At 43.5% G+C, this 26,200-nt stretch overlaps 1 protein-coding gene across 1 annotated transcript; it reads right to left on the bottom strand.

Annotated features, from left to right (window-relative positions):
* On the bottom strand, window positions 1–26,200 carry VTCN1 (V-set domain containing T cell activation inhibitor 1). The gene is made up of 4 exons (XM_030205034.1): window positions 26,087–26,200; window positions 15,015–15,079; window positions 6,470–6,814; window positions 1–275 (listed from the first exon to the last, which is right to left on the bottom strand). The coding sequence occupies exons 1-4, from the start codon at window positions 26,116–26,118 to the stop codon at window positions 1–3; spliced, it is 717 nt and encodes a 238-aa protein (XP_030060894.1). The 5' UTR covers window positions 26,119–26,200.

Genomic DNA, 26,200 nt, shown 5'->3' with positions numbered 1-26,200 from the left:
TCATTGCTTACCACTGATAATAATATCGCTATTCCCTCTGGCAATCTGGTTTTCAATCACACACGAGTAAGGGGTATTGTGTGTCACGTTCTTCAGGAGCGACACCACCGCCAGAACCGGATCGAAACCTTTCTCAAAAGTGGTCTCTGAGAATTCGGTGAGGTCTTCGCCAGAGGATATATTGAACCATCTTACTGAGGGTTTTGGATACCAGCTTTCAGCTGTACACTGCAACGTGTTGCCTGTGCTGTTTTTCACATCCACATAACTATAAGCTGAGAAGAAATAAAACATTTCAACTGAGAATTTGCATCTATATTGTTTCTGTAAGAAAAGCAAATGTAAGCAGGGCAAGAGAGTGATAAAAAAAAGTGTGCAGATGTTTTGATTTATATAAGAAAAATAAACTGTTATTGCCGTACCTGTGTCACTAAGGGGTCCTTTTACTAAGCTATCTTAAGCACTAATGCGTGCATACCACAGCTTAAAAGGGTTTACCATGGGGTGTGCTGAGGCATCCCGCAGTAAGTTTTAAATGTGCACTCTATCCACGCGCTAAAATATATTTTTTTAGTTTTTGGCCAAGGGGGCATATCTAGGGGCAGAAAGTGGGCATTTCTGTGCTGAGTTTGTGCATTGGCATTGCTGCACACTAACTGATTAACACAGGATTAGCACACGAGCCCTTACCACTTACAAAGCAGGTGGCAGTAAGGACTCACGCTAATTAATGTTAATGGTCATGTGCTAATGGCCAAGAAACAACACAGAAAGGGTCCGAAGTACAGAACAAAGCCCAAGAAACAGAAAAAGGTACTAGGAGCCTTTAATTGTATGAATTGTCTATTATTATTACAGCTATGAGCTTTGATTCAAGGCCTGAGACTTTGGTTCAGGATCTAAAATGAGAAAAAATCTTACAGGCCCATGACTTTAACCTGAACTTCAAGTGTGACTGCAGAACTCATGATCTGTTGTGACATTCCTGCAGCAGAAAGAGGAACGGGCGTAGGTGGAAAAACAGAGTAGCATCGTTTAGCAACTTGGTGGTCACAGATGTTTTGGTGAAAAACAGAACAAGATAACTCCTCAGGAAAATGACTTAGAGGGGCATAATCGAACGGCGCCGGCCATCTTCAGGGCCGGCGCCGTAAGTGGGTGGAGCCAACCGTATTTTTGAAAAAGATGGCTGGCCATCTTTTTCTTTGCTAATATGGTTGGGCCCGGCCAAATGTCAGAGTTCGCCGGGTTTGAGATGGCCGGCATCGGTTTTCGGCCATAATGGAAAATAATGCTGGTGATCTCAAACCCGGCGAAATCCAAGGCATTTGGTCATGGGAGGAGCCAGCATTAGTAGTGCACTGGCCCCCTCTCACATGCCAGGACACCAACCGGGCACCCTAGGGGGCACTTCTAAAAATAAAAAAAAAATAGCTCCCAGGTGCATTGCTCCCTTCCCTTGGTTGTTTAGCCCTCCAAATCCCCCCAAAACCAACTCCCTACAACTCTAGACCATTACCATAGCCCTAAGGGGTGAAGGGGAGCACCTACATGTGGGTACAGTGGGTTTTGGGTGGGTTTTGGAGGGCTCCCATTTACCACCACAAGTGTATCAGGTAGGGGGAGGGATGGGCCTGGGTCCACCTGTCTGAAGTGCACTGCATCCACTGAAAACTGCTCCAGGGACTTGCATACTGCTATCAGGAAGCTGGATATGACATTTGAGGCTGGCATACAGGCTGGTAAAAAAGGGTTTTTTGGGGGTTTTTTTGGGTGGGAGGGGGTTGGTGACCACTGGGGGAGTAAGGGGAGGCCATCCCCGATTCCCTTCGGTGGTCATTTGGTCAGTTGGGGCTCCTTTTTGAAGCTTGGTTGTGAAAAAAAAGGGACCAAGTAAAGCTGCTGAAATGCTCGTCAAGCCTGGCTTTTTTTTTCCATTATCAGGCGAAGCCGGCCATCTCGTGAGCATGCCCCCGTCCCGCCTTCACTATCTTACCGGCACACCCCCTTGATGTTTCGCCGGCTCCACGACGGAAAGCAGTTGAACCCTGCCAAAATTGGCTTTCGATTATACTGATTTGGCCGGGTTCATGAGATCACCGGCCATCTCCCAATTTGTGTCGGAAGATGGCAGGCGATCACTTTCGAAAATGAGCTGGTTAGTCTTCCAGTAAAAGCTAGTCTATTATTAAGCTTTTCCAGTAAATACTAATCAATTCATTACCATAGCCAAACAGTGTTAACCATTACATTAGCATATATCCAATAAATTGGATTATTGTCAGAATGACCTGTTATGTTAATGAGCGTATATAAGTGATTGTACTTCCTATTTCTTTAGAGTGAGACAGTCACAGCCAGCATCTTTGTGCAAGCAGGGCTGCTCTCCCATGAGAAACCAATCAATTGGGAAGTAATCCTATTGTATCTGAATTGGCAGTAACCCTATTGCTTTCTCATAAGTATCCTTGAGTCTTTTATATCTGTAAATTGGCTTTAGCTGGTAATTTGGGGTGAGGGTGAAAAAAACCCATAAAATAAAGCATTATAAACTCAGACACAGAGAACACCTATGTGTAGCTGTGGTACTCTATTCCCATAAGCAATTGATTGTACATGTTGCTTGTATATTCTTTGGAGTCTCAGATATAAAGGTAAATTTTGTGTAGCAATGTTCTATACTCCCAGTGAGATATCACTGATCTGTTAATTGTACAAATACTTGATAAGAAATAAGGTATCTAATAAAAAGCAAACCGATGCAGCCTTGGGTGTGTGATTTATTTTTTCCTAGGTATTGGTGGGTTAACCATCTTATTTGGGAGGGATAAATATATCCTAAAAAATACAGAATCTTGTATATCAATCTTTTATCATTGACCCGACATGGGCCGTGTTTCAGAGCACAGTGCCTGTGTCAGGGGTGTATGTTAAACAAAAAATCAAAATGCAACATTAGCAATAGTTAGTAATTTGGAAAATGGAAAAGCAACCATTTTCTGGCTGTGGTAGAAATGGCCTTAGAGAATGAGAAAACCCACGTTAAGGATGTGCTAAGACCACTTTCGGTAAATAGTCCCCTAAATATCAAGTCTGAAGTAAAGAAGGGTCCCTTCCAGCTAAGTACGATAAATTTTGCACTTAATGCACTTTAACACAGGAAATTAATGCGCATCAAGTACGCAACTAACACAGCCTCTAATGGGGTCGTTTCCTGCATTTTCCACTGTAGGTTAAGGTACCTGTTCACCATTAATGCAAAAGAACTTGTGGAGGGGCATAATCGAACGGGGCGCCCAAGTTTTCCTGAGGGTGTCATCATAGGATGTCACCCGAGAAGGGGCAGGGAAACACGTATTATCGAAACAAGATGGGCGGCCATCTTTTGTTTCGATAATACGGTCGGGGACGCCCAAATCTCAACATTTAGGTCGCCCTTAGAGATGGTAGTCCCTAGAGATGGTCATCCCCGATTTTCGCTGATAATGGAAACCGAGGACGCCCATCTCAGAAACGACCAAATCCAAGCCATTTGGTCGTAGGAGGAGTCAGCATTCGTAGTGCACTGGTCCCGCTCACATGCCAAGACACCAACCGGGCACCCTAGGGGGCACTGCAGTGGACTTCAGAAAAAGCTCTCAGGTGCATAGCTCCCTTACCTTGTGTGCTTAGCCCCCCAAAACCCACTCCCCACAACTGTACACCACTACCATAGCACTTAGGGATGAAGGGGGACACCTACATGTGGGTACAATGGGTTTGTGATGGGTTCTGGAGGGCTCACATTCACCACCACAAGTTTAACAGGAGGGGGGGATGGGCCTGGGTCCACCTGCACTGCAGTACCCACTAAAACTGCTGCAGGGACCTGCATACTGCTGTCATGGAGCTGGGTATGATATTTGAGGCTGGCAGAGAGGCTGGAAAAGATATTAATTTTTTTTTGGGTGGGGGGGTTAGTGACCACTGGGGGAGTAGGGAGAGGTCATCCCCGATTCCCTCCGGTGGTCATCTGGTCATTTAGGGCACATTTTTGTGGCTTGGTCATAAAAAAAAAAGGATCAAGTAAAGTCGGCCAACTGTTCGTCAGGGATGCCCTTCTTTTTTCTATTATTGGCCGAGGACGCCCATGTGTTAAGCACGCCCCAGTCCCACCCTCACTATGCTTCTGATGCCCCCGTGAACTTTGGTCGTCCCCACGACGGAAAGCAGTTGAGGATGCCCAAAATCGGCTTTCGATTATGCTGATTTGGGCGACCTGGGAGAGGGAGGCCCATCTCTCGATTTGTGTCAAAAGATGGGCGCCCTTCTCTTTCGAAAATGAGCCTGAGAGTCTCCTATTTAAGAGATGGTAAGTGGTTACACATTAATTCTGTGTTAGGCAGTTTGTGCATGGTATGTGGAGGGGGGGGGGGGGCTGGGGTCAGGCTTGGGTGGTAGACTTGCTAACCGAAGTTAAGAAGAGGTTGAGACTGGACTAGTGGGGGAGTGGACGCTAACAAGTTGGAGAGATGAGCTGATCATAGCGGGGCTTCGTGAAAGGAATTTTTGAAGAAGTAGGCTTTGAGTTGCCTTCGAAATATCAGTTAGTTGTCTGAGCTCCTTAAGGCTTTAGGGAGTGTGTTCCAACTCTTAGTGCATAGGTATGTGAAGCCAGATGAGTAGACTGGCAGTTGGGGAAGTGGAGTTTGAGATAGTTCCTTGCTTCTGTGTGGATGTTGTGTAGTGGTAGGGTTATTAGACCTGTCATGTATTCTGGAAGAAGTCCAAAAATGATTCTGTATGCAAAATGTGCAGAGCTTGAAGGTTATCCTCGCCTGGATCAGGAGCCAGTGCAAGGCTTGTAGCAGTGGGCTGTCCATCTCGAAGCATGATTTTCGTAAATCAATCGTGCGGAGGTGTTTTGTGCTGTTTGAAGTTTTTTTTAGAATAAAATCATTGCAGCTGGCATACACACCATTACAGTAGTCAATGTGTGGCAATGTTAGGGGGTCTGTACAAGCATCCGGAAGGCCTCTTTTGGAAAGTAGCTTCTAATGCACCTTAATTTCCACAATGCGTGGAACATTTTGGTTACTACATTCTTTGCTTGTGCTTCAAAGGACAGGCTGCAGTTCCAGTGTGATGCCAATTAATTTTTTCTGGATATGGATGTCGTGGTAATTGAGGGTGAGTTCTGTGTTCTCTTTGCAGGTGTCCAGAGGGTCCCAAACAGATACAACGTAGGAACCACCTGAGCAACAGTTTGTCTTCATCCACACCCATCCTGAAAAGCTAAATGGTACTTCTGGGAGATAAAACCCAGGATGCCCTTGAAATCTATTGACAGAGGGGGTAGGATCTGACAGGGCCTTGAGAAAGAGAGAGTACATTTGGTCAGAGGCCCCACACTGCTTGTTTGAATTTGTCACTTTGACCACAGCACAGCCTCTAAGACTATTTATGGCGTTCTTTATAACATGGTAGAAAGGTGGTATTGCAGGGTCTGTGGTAGGAGGCCTTTTCTTATATATACACCTGTGGGTGAGGCAGCAGGATCTACAGAGCATTCTGCCCAGTAGCATAACCAGAATCCCCACTGTGACCCAAACAAACAGCGGGAAGGACTCACAAGCGATATGCATGCATAAACATCCGTGCATGCCCCAACAGCCAACTTATATTATCAATCACTTAGCATGGCAGATGAGCAATGCAACAACTAGGAGCGTTTCATGATCAATGGTGACATGTGACTTTTTAAAATATTATTCTTTTAAATGAAAATCTAAAAGGCAACATAATTGTATCACAGTGCTAAATAAACATCCAGTTAGTATTATCTAAATCATTTCAAGCAGGTAAGCAGCTTCGCGTGCCCAACTTGCACCAAAATGGAGTTACCGCCCGACTACCGCGTGGGTCTTGCGGTAATTTCTTTTTTGGCACATGTCTGATATGTGTATCTGAAAAATATTTTTTATTTTCGGGGGTGCGTAACGGACGCGTACCAAGTGGCATTTGACATGCGTAGGTCCATTACCGCCCGGATTCTTTACCGCTAGATCAATGGCTGGCGGTAAGGTCTCAGACCCAAAATGGATGTGCGTCAATTTTGATTTTGCCGCATGTCCATTTTCAGAAAAAAAAGGCCTTTTTTACAGGCGCACTAAAAAATGGATCGGCGCATGCCCAAAACCTGTGCCTACACTACTACTACTACTACTACTATTTAGCATTTCTATAGCGCTACAAGGCCTAAAGCCATTTTGCAGCATGCTCCCTCAGTTTGTGTATGAAACAGATTGACATTGATCACGATAAATGCATATTGACTGCATAAAGAAATGCATATACATGTTCTATTCACTTCTGATCCTTGTAATTTTATTTGAAATATTGTACTGTGCCTAGTCTAAATGATGGCAATGAAATCACATAGATGTCTTTTTAAACATGAATTTTCTGCAAATCTGTGCTTTTGCCTTACCTCCAACCCTGAAGTCCATTGTAGCTTGTCCTCTGCCTGCTGATGTGGTCACTGTACACTTGTAGATGCCAGTGTCAGACAGCTTTACATTCTTCAATAAGAGTGATGCGTTGCCAATCACCACCTGGTTCAGAAAGAACTGTGTCCGTCCATTGAAGATGGGATTCTGGTTGGATTTGTCTTCCTTGCCCTTATCATACTTGAGCACCAACCCGCTCAAGCCTTCCTTCTCCCACTCTATTATGCTGTTCTGTTTAATATCAGCCACAAAACTGCAGTACAGGACACCATCATCACCAATCCTCCCCACAGATGTTGAGGTGCTGACCGTGGCCGAGTTATTCCCTGCAAAGCAAGGTAAAATTGATGGAAGTATTTTGCCACTCAACTCACAATTAATCTGTGAAATTTGTTGCTGGAAGATGTAGTCAATAAATTTAGCATAGCTGAGTTCCAAAGGGGTTTGGACAAATTCTATAAACAATTATTAGTCAGGTAGATTTAGGGGAAGCCTTGACTTTTCCCTGGGAGTGAGTAAAACGTAATGGATCTACTCTTTGCGATCTGCCAGGTACTTTTTCCTATGAATGAGAGCCTGGGGGTAGCTGCAGCAATATAGTGATGAAGCTCACTATACTCTGCCCCCTTGGTATGTCCCCTTTCATGATAAAGAGAGACCATCATAAAGGAAAATGCTCGGCTGCTATCTTTACAATATACATGAGGCTATTTTTGGAAATATTTTACTTCTAAAATTCAAACATTTCAAAGAAAGTTTTTAAAATGTTCTAATTTAAGAACCTAACAAAAAGTATATAGGTCAGATCAATGGCTCTTTGAGCCAAGCAGCCCATGCTCCTCAATCTTTATTTGGTACTTGACCCAGTGGCGTAGCCAAGGGTGTGCCTGGGTGGGCCCAGGCCCACCCACTTTGGGCTCAGGCCCACCCAGTAGCAGTGTGGCTGGCAGGAATTCCCAAGCCCCACCAGCTGAAAACTCCCAACAACTGTCCCTCCTGCATACCTTGTAAATAGCAGATGGCATGCAGGTGAGACAAGGAGAGACCAAATCACCTGTGGGACAGGGAGGGGTTCTTCTGCCCACCCATCTTGAGTCCAGGCCCACTCAAAGTTGGCTGTCTGGCTATGCCCCTGACTTGACCCCTAGCAGTAGTACTGTGAGATGACTGCTAGGAGTTTTACTGGTACCATCTAAACCCAGAGTGACTAGGGATCACTCCTGCCTGGCCACTAGATACTACAGAAACTCTTGTAGGTGACCGGGGGGGGGGGGGGAGTTTGGGGGGGGAAGTGAATATTGGACTTTGAGTTCAATCTGGAGATGTTAGGGGTACAGGTATTGGGGGGGGGGCTTCCTCTATGCATTATGCCTTCTGTCTTAGCTGCCCCTGCCTCTCATCAGCTTTGGTTGCAACTGTCTTAATCGTGGTGGTGGCACAATGGGAGAGTACACAGAGCAGGAGAGGATGCGGTTGGCTTCTGCGGCCTGAAACAAATATAGCAAAGCTGCAGAACTCAGGGTGAGAAGGTTCAACCTCTCCAAGCCTCTTCTGTAGAATGCTTATGTTAGTGGGGTAGTTACTAATGAGTGTTAAAGGAAAACAAATGTATGCTTTAGGCCAAATAATGCATATTAAATCACAAAATTGTGAATCATTTGCCCTTAACACTTGTTATTTTACTGTAATGTAAACTAAATAATGAGCGGCAAAACATACAAATGCATTCAGATCACCTCATTATTATACAGATGGAATACACTGCTTGTGTTTAACCTATCAAACTGCATTATTCATAGAAGACTAAAGCCAGCTTTAAATTGTCATTATCTTTCCTCTGTAGCAGCATTTGGGCCACTAACATTTAGCCTGATGATCCCAGGGAGATACTTAAAGGGAGAATAGTGTCAAAAAACAGTATGAGCTGTTAATCTCAATAGGGAACTGATTAACAGCCAGTCACAGTCCTCAAGAGTTGTGTAAGGTGAGTGACTAATAATGGAAGAACGGGAAAACCCTCAGAAACCAAGGCATTTACCAAGGTCTGACCAACAGAACATTAACATGTATACTGTATAAGATTTTTTTGTCTGTGGTCTAGTCTCTTTCATAGGATTTACATTCCCACTTCCTTGCAATCAAAAACCATGCCCATAATAGAGCCTTTTGTTTTGAAAAAACATTTCTGAGTATACAAACTTTAAACCAGCCAAAACTAAGGCATAAATTAACTTAGCTTATAGTATGGATGACTTAATAACCCCACTTCAACTGCACATTTTTTCTTCAACGGGGCCCAAAACGTTTCACCCACTTCAGGGCTTCATCAGGGACCACCAGTTTAATCGTAGTAGGTGCATTGATCTAAATAAGAAACAAATGTAAAACTCAGATAAACTTTTCCTGCCAGAACACTCACTCAAACCTTAATGCATTCACACACTTCTTAAGATAAACAAAATACAAAATACAAAAGCTAGCATACAAAACCCACCCAACTCTTAGCACTTACTTCCTGCTCATGAAGCTTCACTTAGAAAATGGCGTCAATCACAAACGTTCACCAAACTTTCATGTATAAATACACCTCAGAATTAACTGGGCCCCGTTGAAGAAAAAAATGTGCAGTTGAAGTGGGATTATTAAGCCATCCATACTATAAGCTAAGTTAATTTATGCCTTAGTTTTGGCTAGTTTAAAGTTTGTATACTCAGAAATGTTTTTTCAAAACAAAAGGCTCTATTATGGGCATGGTTTTTGATTGCAAGGAAGTGGGAATGTAAACCCTATGAAAGAGACTAGACCACAGACAAAAAAATCTTATATAGATGTTAATGTTCTGTTGGTCAGACCTTGGTAAATGCCTTGGTTTCTGAGGGTTTTCCCATTCTTCCATTATTAGTCACTCACCTTACACAACTCTTGAGGACTGTGACTGGCTGTTAATCAGTTTGTGCAGTATTAGATAGTGGAGGAGTGGCCTAGTGGTTAGGGTGGTGGACTTTGGTCCTGGGGAACTGAGGAACTGAGTTAAATTCCCACTGCAGGCACAGGCAGCTCCTTGTGACTCTGGGCAAGTCACTTAACCCTCCATTGCCCCATGTAAGCTGCATTGAGCCTGCCATGAGTAGGAAAGCACGGGGTACAAATGTAACAAAAAAAAAAGAGGCCATAGCAAAAAATGGAAAAATAACCCCCCCCCCCCCCCCACCTTCCCATGCTCCTCAACCCTTTTTCAGTACTTGATCCCTAGCGGTAGTACTGTGAGATGACTGCTAGGAGTTTTACTGGTACCATCTAAACCCTGAGCGACTAGGGATCATTCCTTCCTAGCAAGTAGATACTACAGAAACTCTTGTAGGTGACCGAGGGGAGGGGGAAGGGGAAGAGGAGAGTGAATATTGGACTTTCGGATCTGGAGATGTTAGGGGTTCAGGTATTGGGGGGGCTTCCTCTATGCAATATTGAGGGATCTGGGGTTGGGAAAGATAATCATGGATATCAAATGATGGGGGGTTTCATCTTGTACTGGCCCCTTTAAAAGACAGAAGGGCTGACATGGTTTCTGTTATCTTTGTTACTGCTATCTTTGATCAAAGCTGCAGCAACATATATTTATCTGTATTTTTAGCTTTATTTTCTTTGAAAAGGCAAAACAACAATACAGAAAATTTAGAGGTGTAATGGAAAATGTGCTGAGTTGGACATACTCTGTGGGATCCACTAACTTGAGGTATTGAGGTATCTCAAGTTAGTGACTCTGGCGGTAAATATCTTGTCAGTAAAATGTGCTATTTTACCACAGTTTAGTAACTACTCCTGTTAGCCCTTCTTGATGGGAAGCAGTTCCACCCTTTTTATTATTTTGGTTGCTCTTCTCTGCACCTTTTCTAGCTCCATTACAATTTTTTGAGATAGGGTAACCAGAAATATACACAGTTCTCAAGATATAATTTCACCATAGAATATATAGAAGGATTATTAAATTCCCAATTTTATTCTCAGTTCCTTCTTGAAAAATTCCTAACATTTTTATTGCTTTTTTTAAAACACCATCACACATTAAACTGAGGATTTCAACATCTTGTCAACAGTGTGACTCCAAGATCCTTTTCTTGATAACTTGTAATGTGGAACCCAGCATTGTACACATTTAGCAGAGGTTCTCAAAGTTTATGGGCCAAGGGCCATATTGGACCTTTACTCTTAAGAGCTGGGGAGTGTCCAGATTGACGGGGAGTCCCCGGCCTACCATCATACCCACCTCCCCACCCTCTAAAAAATGTACCTCCTTCTATCTCTTGTCCTGTGGACTGATGCAGCAGATGTTGCTTAGGCTCCTGGCCATAGTTTGGGGATATCCTTCCTTCTTTCCATCCTTCTCTCTTCCCTACCCCTCCCTGCCAAATAGTCAAGCATCTCTCCCTCTCCCCAAGGTCCTCTCTCTCTTCCCTCTGCCAGCCTGTAGTCTTGCATGTCTTCTCCTGTGGTCCAGTGTCTCTTCTTCTTCCTTCCCTCCCACTTATATAGTCTAGCATCCACCCTCCCCCTCCCTTGTGGTCCAGCATCTCTCCCTCTCTTTTCCTTTCCTTCCCCATTGTCCTGTATTTTTTCCTCTCTGTTCTCTCTGCCTGCCTGTAGTCTTGCATGTCTTGTCCTGTGGTCCAGTGTCTCTCCTGCTTTCTTTCTTCCTACCTATAGTCTAGCATCTTTCCTCCCCCTCCCTATGGTCCAGCATCTCTCCCTCTCTTTTCCCTTCCTTCCCCATTGTCCAGCATCTCTCACTCTCTCTTACCTACCTCACCCTGTGGGCCTGAAGCCCCTCTCTCCTTGCTACCACTGCTGCTACACCATACTGTGCCTACATCACTAATTAAAGAAATGTATACCTTGCGCACCTCAGTGTCTTCTCTCTGCCATATCCCACCCCCTGTTACTCATCTTTTTGTTTCCGGCTCAGGGCAGGACACAGCACAGGGAAGGCACCACTGTGTGTTTGGTAACATCTTTAATCATTACTGTGGGTCTGGCACGATGTGGCAGCAGAAACAGCAGGGAAAAGGATGATGCAGAACTATGGGAGAAGAGAAGGAACAGAGAGGGAGAGATGATGAATATGGTGATGGGAAAGAGGTTCAAATTTGAACAGGTCAGGAATCGTGTAGCATAGCAAGCACAAAACATATGGGGGAAATTAATCTGTGGGCTGGTTTTGGCCCACAGGCCATAGTTTGGGGGCCCATGACATATAGCTAAGATTTTTTCCCTATGTAAATCACTTTGCATTTGTCCATATTCCATCTGTCATTTAGACGCTCAGACCCCCAAGTTTCACAGGGATCTCTACAATTCCTCACAGTCTGCTTGAATATAGTTTGATCATCTTACTCATTGTTTCCAGGTCTTTAATGAGTAAGTTAAACACTGTTCATAGCACAGATCACTGAGGGCCTCGCACTTTTTACTTATTTTGATTGGGAAAACTGATCATTTAGCACTACACTTTGTTTCCTATCTTTTACCAGTTAGCAGTTCATAGTAGGAAATAATCTCCTATCCCATTTCTAAAGATACTTTAACAAATGCTGTCTGAAAATGCAAATACACTCTAAGCCAATATGCTTTTGTCCATATGTCTATACTGTCAAAGAATTCTAATAGAGTACTGAGGCATGACATGAGCCATGTTTATTTTATCTACCCAATAATTTAGTTGTTAGCCACATTCCTATCATTTTACCTGGTACCAGTATTAGGTTCACCAGTCTAATTTCCAGGAATACCCTGGAAGCACTCTTATGCTATAATGATTTCCAAAAAATGCAAATACATGCCCAATCTTAGATGTATGGCATCATTTCAACTTTTAAGACTTAACATCTAATTGAATTTAATTAACATATTTATAAATCTCCTCTTCAAATAAAAAAATATATAAGTGGATCCCTGTTGGCTACTGTGAGAGGAGGGCATCTGGTTGTATCTCATATAATTCCTGTCAATATAGGGTATGATGTCAGATAGGGCCCATAGGGCCCATTCAATCTGCTCAGTTTATTTTCTACTGCCATGATGAGACAGATCCAAACAAAATGACAAATTATACTATATAGCATATTAACTTTAATTTAGAAGAATACTCTTATGAACACACAAACATAAACAGCTGCCATATAGTTGTCCACTGCAGAGGATGAAAAACACCAGAACTCTGAATAGATTTTTTTTAAAATGTGTAATCTTTGTATATAGTATAAACAAAACTTTTGTCAACACAAAGACACAATAAAATGTATTTTTACTGCTTAGACTGAATGATCATGCTGTTCTATAAGGGCCGTTTTACTAAGCCGCAGAAAAAAGTGGCCTGTGTTAGTTTGGTCAGGTGAAATTGACGTGCGCTGTGCCAATTTTTACTGCGGTGGGGGAAAAGCCTTTTTTTAAAGTGGGGCTGTAAATGGCTGTGCACTAATATTAAAATTAGTACTTGGCTATTTACAGTCTAAGCCCTTACTGCCACCTATTTACTTAGCAGTAAGGGATCACGTGTTACTCGTGTGGTAATCAGGCAGTGCACGGCTAAGTGGCTATGCTGCCGATTATCACCAGGAATGTCTCGCACAGTAGGGTCAATTTGGTGGGTGTTACCCATGCGGTAGCCCTACCGAGACTTAGTAAAAGGGCCCCTTAGTGATAAAACCAGAAATAAGGTATGGTTATGAACCAGCCTATGATTCATCGACAGTGCAGAAACCTGCCATGCAAGAGAATTGTGTTCAATATGTGAGTTTCTGTTCCTTAGACCAGCCTGGTAGTCACAGAGGTAATGGCCACAGCCCCATATAGAGGGGAATTCTCTATAGATTGCCTAAAGTTAGGTGCCAAATTCTATAATGGCAGCTGTGCACAGAATTACTGTAATAGAATGCTGGCTTAAGTCCACATCTATGTGCCTAACTTTAGACACGAACACTTAAGTTGACTCTGGAACTCTTTGCCAGCAGATGTGGTAACAGCGGTTAGTGTATCCGGGTTTAAAAAAGGTTTGGACAAATTCCTGGAGGCAGGGGCGTAGCCAGATCTCAATGGTAGGGGGAGCCAGAGCCCAAGGTGGGGGGGGGGCACATTTTGGCCCGCCTCCCTGCTGCCACCCCCCTGCCGTTGCTGCTTCCCCACCGCCGTTGCATGAAGGTACCTTGGCTGGCGAGAGTCCCAAACCCCCACCAGCTGAAGCATTTGTCTCACACTGGTCTCGCATTGCCTGTCCTGTTCTCATTCATGCCTTGCACACTGGTTTTATTGAAACTGAACATGCGTGAAGTGTCGCGCACGTTCAGTTTCACTAAAATGAGTGTGCACGGTGCGACTGAGAAGAGTAGGGTAGGCAATGCAGTGAGACCAGTGCAGGACAAATGCTTCAGCTGGTGGGGGTTGGAGACCCCTGCCAGCCAAACTAGAGGCTCCAGAACCAATTTGGGGACCCCCATAGTTACGCCACTGACAATGTAACTGCCAATTAGAGACAACTAACACCAATTACTGCATCTAATTATTAAATTAAGTTACGCATGTAACTGACCCCCAACTATGAGTTCCGTGTGCAACTTTGCACACTAGTCAGAAATTTGGGTGCACAACGTTTTAGAATTAAGGAGAAAGTGTTAGCCAGTGCTCAAAGGTGATACCTACTGGACAGACTCAGACTGCACACAAACCAGGTTTAGGAGGAAGCCAAAGGTTCTGGCCAAGGATTATTACCTCATTAACTGAGCTAGACAAGGATAAGAGAGTGTTTAAAAATAGGGCTATACAGAATATTTGTATTTGATTTGATTCGGTCCTGAGTATATTTATATTTGGCTGAATAGTGATTTAAATTTGAATACGAATAAACCAGGCCTGTACTGTGCTAAATCCTACCGAAATAAACACTTGATCTCTGATTTCACATTGTTTCTTTTATTATTTGTTATGTAAGGTTCAATGCCCGTTATTCATATTCGGCCAAATAATATTTTTCATTACTCATATTCCATATTCAGTTGAATAATAAAATATGCTGTTCGGTACAGCTTTATTTGAAACACTTACTTTTACTTGCCAGTAGACAATTTTCAAATAGCCCATTTCTGCAGGTAAAACACTACTTTTACCTGCAAAAATGTTGTTGAAAATTGTCCTCTAAATGATTAATTTCTGACTGAATCAATCCTGCTGTTCTTGTGGTAGGCTCCTATATACCTTTATTAATTTATACATTTATAGAGTGTCCATCTAATATCCTAGCCTGATATATTTCAGTACATGACCCATATAGATCTGCCAAAATCTTTACCATCACCACCTATGACAGTCCCAGAACCTTCACAGCCCTCTCCATTAATGGACCTGCTGTGCCAGAGCAAAGTCTAGGAAGGCATCTTGAGCAGAAATGCACCTACCGAGAGATTATGATGATAATGGTAAATATTCCTAAGAACTAAATGAAAATTACAGGTCCATTCTTCCTGTATATGCATAACATACCTGAGACAGCAAGCCCTATAATCAATGCAATTGCCCCAGCAAGAATGATTATTATGGCAATCATGCTGAAAAAAAAAAAGAGAAATACATAGTAACATAGTAACATAGTAGATGATGGCAGAAAAAGACCTGCATGGTCCATCCAGTCTGCCCAACAAGATAAATTCATATGTGTATACCTTACCTTGATTTGTACCTGTCTTTTTCAGGGCACAGACCGTATAAGTCTGCCCAGCAGGATTCCCCACCTCCCAACCACCAGTCCCGCCTCCCATCACCGGCTCTGGCACAGACCGTACAAGTCTGCCCAGCAGTACTTCCCGCCTCCCAACCACCAGTCCCACCTCCCATCACCAGCTCTGGCACAGACCGTATAAGTCTGCCCTCCACTATCCTCGCCTCCCAACCACCAACCCCTCTTCCCCCCACCTACCCCTCCGCCACCCAATTTCGGCTAAGCTTCTGAGGATCCATTCCTTCTGCACAGGATTCATAGTTCAGTATGTGTTTTAGATGTATAATGTTATGACCAAGAACTTATAGCTAAGGAGAGAAACAATATTTTCCAGATTTGTTTTCTATAAAATAAGCTCAAATTGCATTAAAGTAGGCGTCTGTTTCACTTATCTACACAATATTCTCTACACTTTCAACATGAAAGAACTATTACAGAAATATTCCAGAAGTAATTAGGAATAAAAAGCCAAAAGGTTTTGATTACATAAGTCTTTACACATATTCTCATCGGAAATCTAAATTAGCTCTTTCAAAAAAACTTTAAAAAGAAGTTGAGTTGATTCAAATACTCCTAAAGGAAGACTCAAACTGTTTCTGTAAGAATTAAACTGAAGCAAAAAAGAAAAACCTTTAAGATAAAGTTATTCAAAAGTACACGTCAGGAAAATGCTGAATGAAAGTTTTGATGTGTTTGAAAATCTGTTATGGCCCAACCAGGTCCACATTGCAATATGAAAACAGTTTGGTGCCACCAAGACATTGCCTCATTCAGACTGCTCCCATGGATTATGAAAACTGCTGAGGTCAGTCACCTTAAAGCTGAAGATTACTTTAAAAGAGCTACAGAAGTCAATGGGCAAAGACTGGGGAAAATGTTGACTACTTCTCTAAACATGGCTTGTATGGGAGGGTGGCAAGAAGGAAGTCATGTGGTCTGATAAACCGAGCTGGAAAGTTTGGATTTTAATGCTAAATGATATGTGTGGCATAAAGTAAACACAGCACTTAACTCTCATAACATCATCTCTACAGTAAACCATGGTAGTGGCAGCATTATACTAATACTACTTATAATGTTTATAGCACTACTGAACATACACAATGCTGTACAGTGGTGATAAGTTTTCAGCTACAATATATCCCTGTGCAAAAGAGTTCACAGTCTAAGTGAATACCTAAGGCAATAGTATTTGTCCAAGGTCATATGGAATATCAGTGGTAGAAGCAGGATTTAAACCCTGGCTTCCATGGCTCTCAGCCCATAGTAACATAGTAGATGACGGCAGAAAAAGACCTGCACGGTCCATCCAGTCTGCCCAACAAGATAACTCATATGTGCTACTTTTTGTGTATACCCTACTTTGATTTGTACCTGTGCTCTTCAGGGCACAGACCATATAAGTCTGCCCAGCAGGATTCCCCGCCTCCCAATCACCGGCTCTGGCACAGATCGTATAAGTCTGCCCAGCACCAACCATCAGCCCCGCCTCCCGCCACCGGCTCTGGCACAGACCGTATAAGTCTGCCCAGCACTATCCCCGCCTCCCAACCACCAGCCCCGCCTCCCGCCACCGGCTCTGGCACAGACCGTATAAGTCTGCCCAGCACTATCCCCGCCTCCCAACCACCAGCCCTGCCTCCAACCACCGGCTCTGCCACCCGATCTCGACTAAGCTCCTGAGGATCCATTCCTTCTGCACAGGATTCCGTTATGCTTATCCCACGCATGTTTGAATTCCGTTACCGTTTTCATTTCCACCACCTCCCGCGGGAGGGCATTCCAAGCATCCACTACTCTCTCCGTGAAAAAATACTTCCTGACATTTTTCTTGAGTCTGCCCCCCTTCAATCTCATTTCATGTCCTCTCGTTCTACCGCCTTCGCAGTAGAGACAGGGAGGGTTGTGAAGATTGAGAGAAAGATGAATGGTGCCAAGTACAGGCAGATCCTGAAGGAAAACCTCTCCCACAGACTTGGAACTGAAGAGAAGATTCATCTTTCAGCAGGACAATGATTCTAAGCAAATACAAAAGCAACAATGGAGAGGCTCAGCGGGAAGAAAGTGGCACAGTCATGGCCCAAACCTGAACCCAGCTGAAAATATGTAGCAACATTTGCAGTCTACAGCAGTGGCGTAGCCAGACTGCCAATTTTGGGTGGGCCTGAACCCAAAGTGGGTGGGCACAAAATTTTCTCTCTACCCCCCTCCCCCAGCAAAATTTAGTCACACTTTTCAGTGAGCTTTCAGAGGCCAAAACCTCCTGCCTCAGGTCAGTATAATGCTGTTACGATATCCTCTCCTGACCTAAGGAAGGAAGTATTGGTCTCTGAAACTTTATTAACACAGGTACCATATTACTTTATCCTAAATTAAAAATAAAATTATTTTCTTTACCTTTGTTGTATGGCCATTTACTTTTTCTCATTGTGTTGCTCCCAGTCTCTAGATTCTGCTTTCCTTCGTCTTTCTCTTGCCAGGGTTTTCCTGTCCGTTCATCACCTATGGCTTTTCATCTTTTCCTCACCCTTGTTCTCCACATGCCCCTTCCTCTTATTCTCCAGTCTTTCCCTACTCTGTCCTCTCCCTCTTTCCATCCAGCAGCTCCCCTCTTTCTCTCCCCATCCTTCCAGTGTCTCCCCTCTTTCTTTTGCATCCAGCGTCTCCTTTTTCTCCCTACCCTTCCATCCAGTGTCTTCCCTCTTTCTCTCCTTATCCTTCCACTCATCTACCCTCTCTCCTGATCCTTCCACTAAGTGTCTCTATCTCCCCTCTCTTTCTATCCAGTGTCTATCTCTCTACCCTTTTCTGTTCAGTCTCCTCCCTCTATCCACATCCTTCTAGTTTCTCCCCTTTCTCTCTGCATCCTTTCATCCATCTCCCCTCTTTCTCTCCCTATCCTCCCATGTCCAGCAGCTCTCTTCCCTCTAGTCCCTTCTTCCTCTTCCTTCTTTGTCCAGCAGCTCTCCAGCCCCTTCCTCCTCTCCCTCCCATGTCCAGTAGCTCTCTCCCTTCCCGCCAGTCCCTCCCATGTCCCAGCAGCTCTCCCTTCCCGTCAGTCCCTTCTTCCTCTCCCTCCCATGTCCAGTAGCTCTCTCCCATCCAATCCCCTCCTCCTCTCCATCCCATGTCCAGCAGCTCTCTCCCTTCCCTCCAGTCCCTTATTCCTCTCCCTCCCATTTCCAGTAGCTCTCTCTCTTCCCTCAAGTCCCTTCTTCCTCTCCCTCCCATGTCCCAGCAGCTCTCTCCCTTCCCTCCAGTCTCTTCTTCCTCTCCCTCCCATGTCCAGTAGCTCTCTCCCATCCAATCCCCTCCTCCTCTCCATCCCATGTCCAGCAGCTCTCTCCCCTCCAGTCCCTTATTCCTCTCCCTCCCATGTCCCAGTAGCTCTCTCCCTTCCTCCTCTCCCTCCCATGTCCCAGTAGCTCAGCCATTTTCCCTCCAGCCCGCCCATCCACAACCTTCCCGCTGCCCTTTTGTCCCGCGGAGGCAGCATTTCCTTCCTGCCCTGTCTTTTCCCCAAGCTCCGCTGCATCGCCCCAAGTGGAATCCTTCTTCTTTTCGGCTGTCACGCTGCGCTGCCATTCACACAGGCAGCTTCGCTCCTCCCCCACCGCGTTCATCCGGCCCTTACAGGAAGTGCATCAGAGAGGGCCAGAATGGACGCGGGGGAGGAGCAAAGCTGCCTGTGTGAACGGCAGCGCAGCGTGACGGCCGAAAAGAAGAAGGATTCCACTTGCAGGGACGATGCAGCGGAGCTTGGGGAAAAGACAGGGTAGGAAGGAAACACTGAACGCTGCCTCCGCAGCAGCGACAGCGTGCGAAGGATGGGCGGGCCTGGAGGGAAAATGGGTGGGCCTGGGCCCGTCCAGGCCCACCCGTGGCTATGCCCCTGGTCTACAGATGAACCCCAGTCAACTTGAAAGAGCATGAGCTATCCTTCCAAGAAGAATGAGCAAAAATCGCTTCATCCCAATGTGCAACGTTTGTATTCACTTATGTTCATAGCTGTTATTGCTGCAAAAAGGACTTCTACCAAGTACTGAGTCAAAGGGTGTAAATATTTCTGCATTCAAGACTTTTTGGTTTCTTATCCTTAATTACTCTTTGGATATTTTTACAATTTGTCTTTCATCTTGAAAGTATAGAGTATGTTGTGTAGGTAGGTGAAATAAAAACTCTTTTGAAAATTTCAAACAGATTGGCCAAATCATATTTTGAATAATTTGCCTTTACTATACTAGTTCAGATGCTGGTATTGACACACTTAGATTACTGTAATTATTGCATTTAGGTTTATCAGTCAAACTATTAAGGAAGCTTCAGCTCATTCAAAACACTGCGGCTAGGCCAGGGGTGGACTGACCATATGGGCAACTGGGCAGTGCCCAAGAGCCCAGATGCTCTGGGGGGGCCCAGTGCCACTGTCCCCCTCTACGCAGTACAGCTTCCACAAACCTTGGTGAACCTTCCCCGGCCTACCTTGAAGGGCTCTGGTGGTCTAGTGGCCTCTTTGGAGGCAGGACGGAACCCCACTCTTACCTCCCTACTGCTGCTACTCTTCCTGGTGCTGCCGAATCTTCAAAATGGCTGCTGAGACTGCCAAGGCCCGCGAGACAATCGCAGGAAGTCTCGGCATTCATTAAAAAGAAGTGACAGCGCAGGATAGAGCAGCAGCAGCAGGCAGGAAAGAGTGGGGGGTTTTCCTGCAGTTTCCTAGTGGAACTTTCTTCCTTTAAGTATTAGGTTGGAGACAAATTATTTTGCTCTTCATAAAAAAAACGTTTTTATTTGATAGATGACGACTCGGGTTTATTCTGTATATTTATACTTGATGTTAAATGGAATCATCCAATGCTGTATTTATGAAATTATATTGTACTTGTTTTTCTTCCTGATGTAAACGGCATTGGACCCTGTTGTGAGGATATAGTGGTATATAAGAGATGTTTTGGTATTGGTATTAGTAAGATAGCAGAATGTAAAAAACATGGGTGTAAAGATTTTTACAAGCACTTGCAGATTCACTGAGAATATCAGATCTGCTTGAGGCTGGGGGTAGGAACTGGAAATGGAAAAAGAAGCCTCAAAAACTAGGTTGAAAATCTATGCCAAAAAGTAAGCTTATATGATGTTTTTATAGTATCCACTTGAAATCCAAAATGCCTTAGCATAGGGCAGGGGTATCCAATATAAGCCCTTGTCCAGATGAGTTTTCAGGATTTCCCCAATTAATATGCATGAGATCTATTTTCATGTATTGCCTCATCATTGTATGCAAATAGATCTCATGTATACTCTTTGGGGAAATCCAGAAAACCCGACTGGGCGAGGGCTGACGTTGAATACCCCTGGCATGGTGCAATAAGTACTAGACAGTTATGCACATTTTGGCAAGTGGCAGGTCATCCTTCAGGTGCCTGTCTGGATGCAGATGCCCTTATCAAAGTACAAGCACGACACATCATAGCTTTCTTTCACAGTCTTAAGGTGTGGGATTGTGATGCACATCTTATTTAAAAAGCCACATTATTTATTTTGGTGATCAGACCAGTCTAGCTGGTTCCAGTACTTCGTGCATGCACCCACACAACTGCTGCTAACAAAGTGCCCTGATTGCATACCTGGATGACTTCTCATCTTACTCCTGTTTTTAAACAGAATGGATTTATTTAGCATTCCAGTAACAAGGAGTTTATTGTCTCAGTTCCTGGATCAGAAAGCAGCTTGGAAGAGTATCATGAGATTAAAGGGGCTATGAAGCACTTGAAGTATTAAGAGATTTTAGTACTTCAGACTTACTGCTGGGTATTCCTTCTGTGCTGTTTTGCTGTGTTATTCCTATAATTCTCAACATTTTCCATCATTAAGGAGTAAGCGTCTCATGTCTTTCAACAGTTGTCATGACACAGATAAGTAAGTGTGCATATATTGGACATGTAGTGACAGATGTACAAAGGGGCTGAATTAGTACAAGTTCAAGAGCCGTGGAGGGGCATTTTCGAATTGGGAAGCCCATCTCTAAGGGCGCCCATCTCTAAGGACGTCCTGGCGAAGGGGCAGGGAAACTTGTATTATTGAAACGAAAGATGGCCGTCCACCTTTCGTTTTGATAATACGGTGGGGAACGCCCAAATCTCAACATTTAGGTCGACCTTAGAGATGATCGTCCTTAGAGATCATCCCTGGTTTTCGGCCATAATGGAAACAAAGGACGCCCATCTCAAAAACGACCAAATGCAAGCCCTTTGGGCGTGGGAGGAGCCAGCATTCGTAGTGCACTGGTCCCCTCACATGCCAGGACACCAACCGGGCACCCTAGGGGGCACTGCAGTGGACTTCATAAATTGCTCCCAGGTACATAGTTCCCTTGCCTTGTGTGCTGAGCCCCCCAAACCCCACAACTGTACACCACTACCATAGCCCTAAGGGGTGAAGGGGGCACCTACATGTGGGTACAGTGGGTTTCGGGTGGGTTTTGAAGGGCTCACATTTACCAGCACAAGTGTAACAGGTAGGGGGGATGGGCCTGGGTCTGCCTGCCTGAAGTGCACTGCACCCACTAAAAACTGCTCCAGGGACCTGAATACTGCTGTCATGGAGCTGGGTATGACATTTGAGGCATAGAGACTGGCAAAAAATGTTTAAAAATTTTTTTTTGGGTGGGAAGGGGTTGGTGACCACTGGGGGAGTCAGGCGAGGTCATCCCCAATTCCCTCCGGTGGTTATCTGGTCAGTTCAGACACCTTTTCGAGGCTTGGTCGTGAAAAAAAATGGACCAAGTAAAGTCAGTCAAATGCTCGTCAGGGACGCCCTTCTTTTTTCCATTATTGGCCGAGGACGCCCATCTCTTAATCATGCCCCAGTCTCGCCTTCGGTACGGTGCTGACATGCCCCCGTGAACTTTGGTCGTGTCCACGACGGAAAGCAGTTGAGGGTGTCCAAAATCGGCTTTCGATTATGCCGATTTGGGCAACCCTGGGAGAAGGACGCCCATCTCCCGTTTTATGTCGGAAGATGGGCGTCCTTCTCTTTCGAAAATGCCCCTGATAGGGGCATTTCAGAGAATGATACTGTTGAAGTCTATGGAGGCGAGTGATTCAGAGAAGAGAGATTTCAGAAAGCAATGATATGAATTCTGCAAATGTGAACCACATGCGTAACTACGTGACTACAGATGTGATAAAGGTGAGATGCAAGAGAACCTGTTAAAGTTTTCAGCACAATCTTCTCCTGTTGATAATTTCTAGTTCTCTTTTATATTGGTGTGAAACCATAAACCTTTTAAAGATTTGGCCCAGCAGTTTCCTGCTGCTCATTGGAGCATTCACCTCAATTGGAATCAGCATTCATTTCTAACCACCCAGGATATCCCCTTCCACTTAACCCAGCCATCATAGCAACAGTTTTGGACCAGGGACCAAAAGTGAAATCTAGTTCATGTGTACCCTGAATTTGGCCATCAAGAGTTGCTGATGTTCTGAGATGGCAGGTTCTTCCCCTTTCCAGAAACATGAATGGCACTTGTGTAACATCTACAGTCCAGACCTGCTCAAGAAGCAAAATCTGGATTTGCAAATTCAGGTCTCTCGCATGACAATATATAGCACTGGAAACTAAACAATAAGCTCTAGATAACTCTATAGAGTAACCATGTTAATGTCCATATAGTAAAAGGTTTAAATACTTTTAAATAAAGAGGCCTCAATAGCCCAGGGTACCAACTCAGTGGACAAAATACCAATCGGAAGGGAGAAAAAATAACAACATCAAGAGAAAAAAGACAAAAACTTTTGTAAAACACTTCGATAATAACTGGAGTACTTAGCTTCAAATCCCAGGAGAAAAACAAATGGGAGGCGCCTCCACATGCAAAGAAATACAAACAATCAGTCTCTTAATCTCTTAGAATTTCTCTCTCTCTCAGAGAGACTGATTGTTTGTATTTCTTTGCATGTGGAGGCGCCTCCCATTTGTTTTTCTCCTGGGATTTGAAGCTAAGTACTCCAGTTATTATCGAAGTGTTTTACAACATTTTTTGTCTTTTTTCTCTTGATATTGTTATTTTTTCTCCCTTCCGATTGGTATTTTGTCATCTCCATGTTCTTATATTGTTGACTATGTTAATAATGTGGTCCAATATTTGAATTATTATTACTAATATCACAACTTCTCTGTTTTTTACTACAGATTGTTTGAAGTATTTCACTCTGTAGGTTTTTTCAGAGGGTTGTTGGCCTATGATAAAAGCCTTATCAAGTGTGTCCACTGAGCTGGTACCCTGGGCTATTGAGGCCTCTTTATTTAAAAGTATTTAAACCTTTTACTATATGGACATTAACATGGTTACTCTATAGAGCTATCTAGAGCTTATTGTTTAGTTTCTAATTATAGTCAGCTCTATGCAGATTTAATTGTTTGACAGAGATAATATATAACACTGCCACTGCACCGCCAGGCCAGACCTTGAAAAACTTTATTCAATCTTGCATGTCAGCAAAGAACACCCAGCTTCTGTTAAGAGTTTCTATCTTAAATAAACAAATTACTCTATTGACTGTATTCATACATTCAAGGAGAGAGAGGGGGATATCATAGAGATCTATAAAATCCTGAATGGAATGGAATAGGTAAACACAAATTGATTTTTTACTCTTTCAACAAGTACAAAGACTAGGGGACATGCATTGAGGCTACAAAGTAGAACATATAAAACAAATAGAGGAAAATACTTATTCACTCACTGCATATTTGGCTTTGGAACACATTGCCAAATGATGTAGTAAAAGCAGTTAGCATAGCTATGTTTGAAAAAGGTTCTAACAATTTCCTGGAGGATAAGTTCATAGACCATTATTAAGTTAGATCCAGGGAAAACCACTGCTAGTTTTTTTTTAAGTGTGTGGGGGGGGGGGGGGGGGGGGATCCTGCCAGATATTTGTGATTTGGATTGGCCACTACTGGAAACAGGATACTGGGTATTGATGGACCTTTGGTCTGACCCAGTATTGCAGTTCTTATGGACAATAATTGAAATCTGAACACCGAGACCACCTGCACATAAGCCTAGAAACATATACCCTAATGTTTCTGATGGACTTTGCTATACATCTGTTTCAAAGAGGAACGGATATCCTACCCTCATGGGGGGGGGGGGGGGGGGGTCCCTCAGCAGCTCTTCCACTAATTGCTTTAAACAACTTATTTCAAATAAATCTTTTTTTTTCTGTTTTTCTTCACTTGTGAATATTCATTTTTCAGGTTTTGTGGCAATGTATTAATCAATGTTTGAATCAAGTTTGAATGTATTTAATATACTGCATCAAAGGTACAAACCGTCGAGGCGGGCCACAAATTTACAAAATAGTAAAGCAAAGAAAATAACTACAATCACAATAGGAAAAAGAAAATAAAAAGGGAAAATAGAGGGGGTACAATAGGACTAGGGAGGTGCCAGAAAAGCAGAGTCGCAGCAGAGTGTAGGTACATAGTCCAATTCAACCAGTACTAGGAAAAGCATCTTGATTTGTCCAGGCCTTGTTGAATGCTTTGCCAGAGGGGATATCTTTAGCTGGACCACCCAAAAGAAGTCAGTCAGATACACTGTCGAATTATGTGGTGTGCCTCCCCATCCTGGCGGTCTCTGAAATAATTAGGAAAAACTTCTTTTTCTATTCTGTTCAGAATGCAGCCACTAGGTTGATTTGGCATCTCTGTTATTAAAGAAACTGCACTGGTTGCCTGTACAGGCTAGACTGCAGTTTAAACTCTGTACCCTAGTTTTTAAGATTATGTACAGAAATGCTCCATATACTTAAATTGATTGGGTGGCATTCCTCTCTAATGCAGTTACTAGTAGAACTCGCAGTCAAATGCTACTCTGTTTTCCCTCAGTCAAACAAGTCAAAAAATGATATTTGACTCTTCTTTATATTATCAGATAGTGTCCATGTGGAATTCGTTACCAATGCAGATTCGCGTTTTGCAGAATTATCTAATTTTTCAAAAGGAAATTAAAACTTATCTATTCAATGAATATTTTCCTTAAAGCAGTTGTAATTATCTTTTCTGTAAATTCCCAGATTTTTTTTATCTAGTTATCTTAGATTTGTGATCTGCATTGAACTATTTTTGGTATTGCGGAATAGAAGAACTGTGTAGCATAGCACATATAGTGAATGTTTAACTGATGGGATTATGTTATGTACACTGCACTGGGCAGGCTGTTGCTGTGTGCTGGTCCTGAGTATGGTGTGTGCTGGAGGGCAAAGAGTTTTACTGTCCTGTCTTGCAATTGGCAAGAGACAGAGAGAGAATGATTCTAAGTTCCCCTCTCTGTCTCTTGCCAATTGCAGAATATTTTATTCACCCAGACAAATCAATGCAGTGTCATGTGAAAAGATGCCTAATTGTCACCTACGTGGGAAAACTGTTTGGCAGAAAATAACTTGTTTTGTTTGTCCTTTACTGCATTCTGTTGCTTAAAATGTTTGCCAAATGAAGTCTCTCAAAAGCAATTCACTTGAAAACTGAAGGTCCCTTAAAATGTATTCTACAAAATATACCAGATATAAATGTCTCCCATAGTTTTCCGTGTTGAGCAAGGATGGAATTCAATTCACAATCAACAATGCAGCAATTAGGTATTAGTGTCTGTGTGTAATCAGGAAATGCAGCATATACTCTTTACATCCTACTCCTGTAGCAAAACAAAAACTTCCCTTCTTCTGCAGCTCAGCTTAAAATCTGTTTTTTTAAATAGCTTTCTAAGATTGTGCATTCTGCAATACACAATCCCAAGCAATCCACGCCCCACAGAATTCAGTGAAAACCATACCTCCAAAATATAATCTGTCCCACAGAGGCCATTCTGTATGTCACAGTCAACGTGGCAGGAAACTAAAGAAAAAATCCCCTGTTCAGTCTTGGTTTTCTTTTTGTTACTGAGAGT

Source organism: Microcaecilia unicolor, chromosome 5 (genome assembly GCF_901765095.1).
Source record: "Microcaecilia unicolor chromosome 5, aMicUni1.1, whole genome shotgun sequence".
NCBI classification, from domain to species: Eukaryota; Metazoa; Chordata; class Amphibia; order Gymnophiona; family Siphonopidae; genus Microcaecilia; species Microcaecilia unicolor.
This window is presented reverse-complemented; position numbering and strand designations above follow the sequence as displayed.

Bases quoted from the DNA above. Each gene is read 5' to 3' on its own strand.
- VTCN1 (XM_030205034.1), bottom strand. From the start codon at position 26,118: ATGGCCTCTGTGGGACAGATTATATTTTGGAG. The intron at 15,080-26,086 runs GTATGGTTTTCA...TTTTTTTTTCAG, and splicing joins GGACAGATTATATTTTGGAG to CATGATTGCCATAATAATCA. The intron at 6,815-15,014 runs GTATGTTATGCA...CTTGCTTTGCAG, and splicing joins TATAGGGCTTGCTGTCTCAG to GGAATAACTCGGCCACGGTC.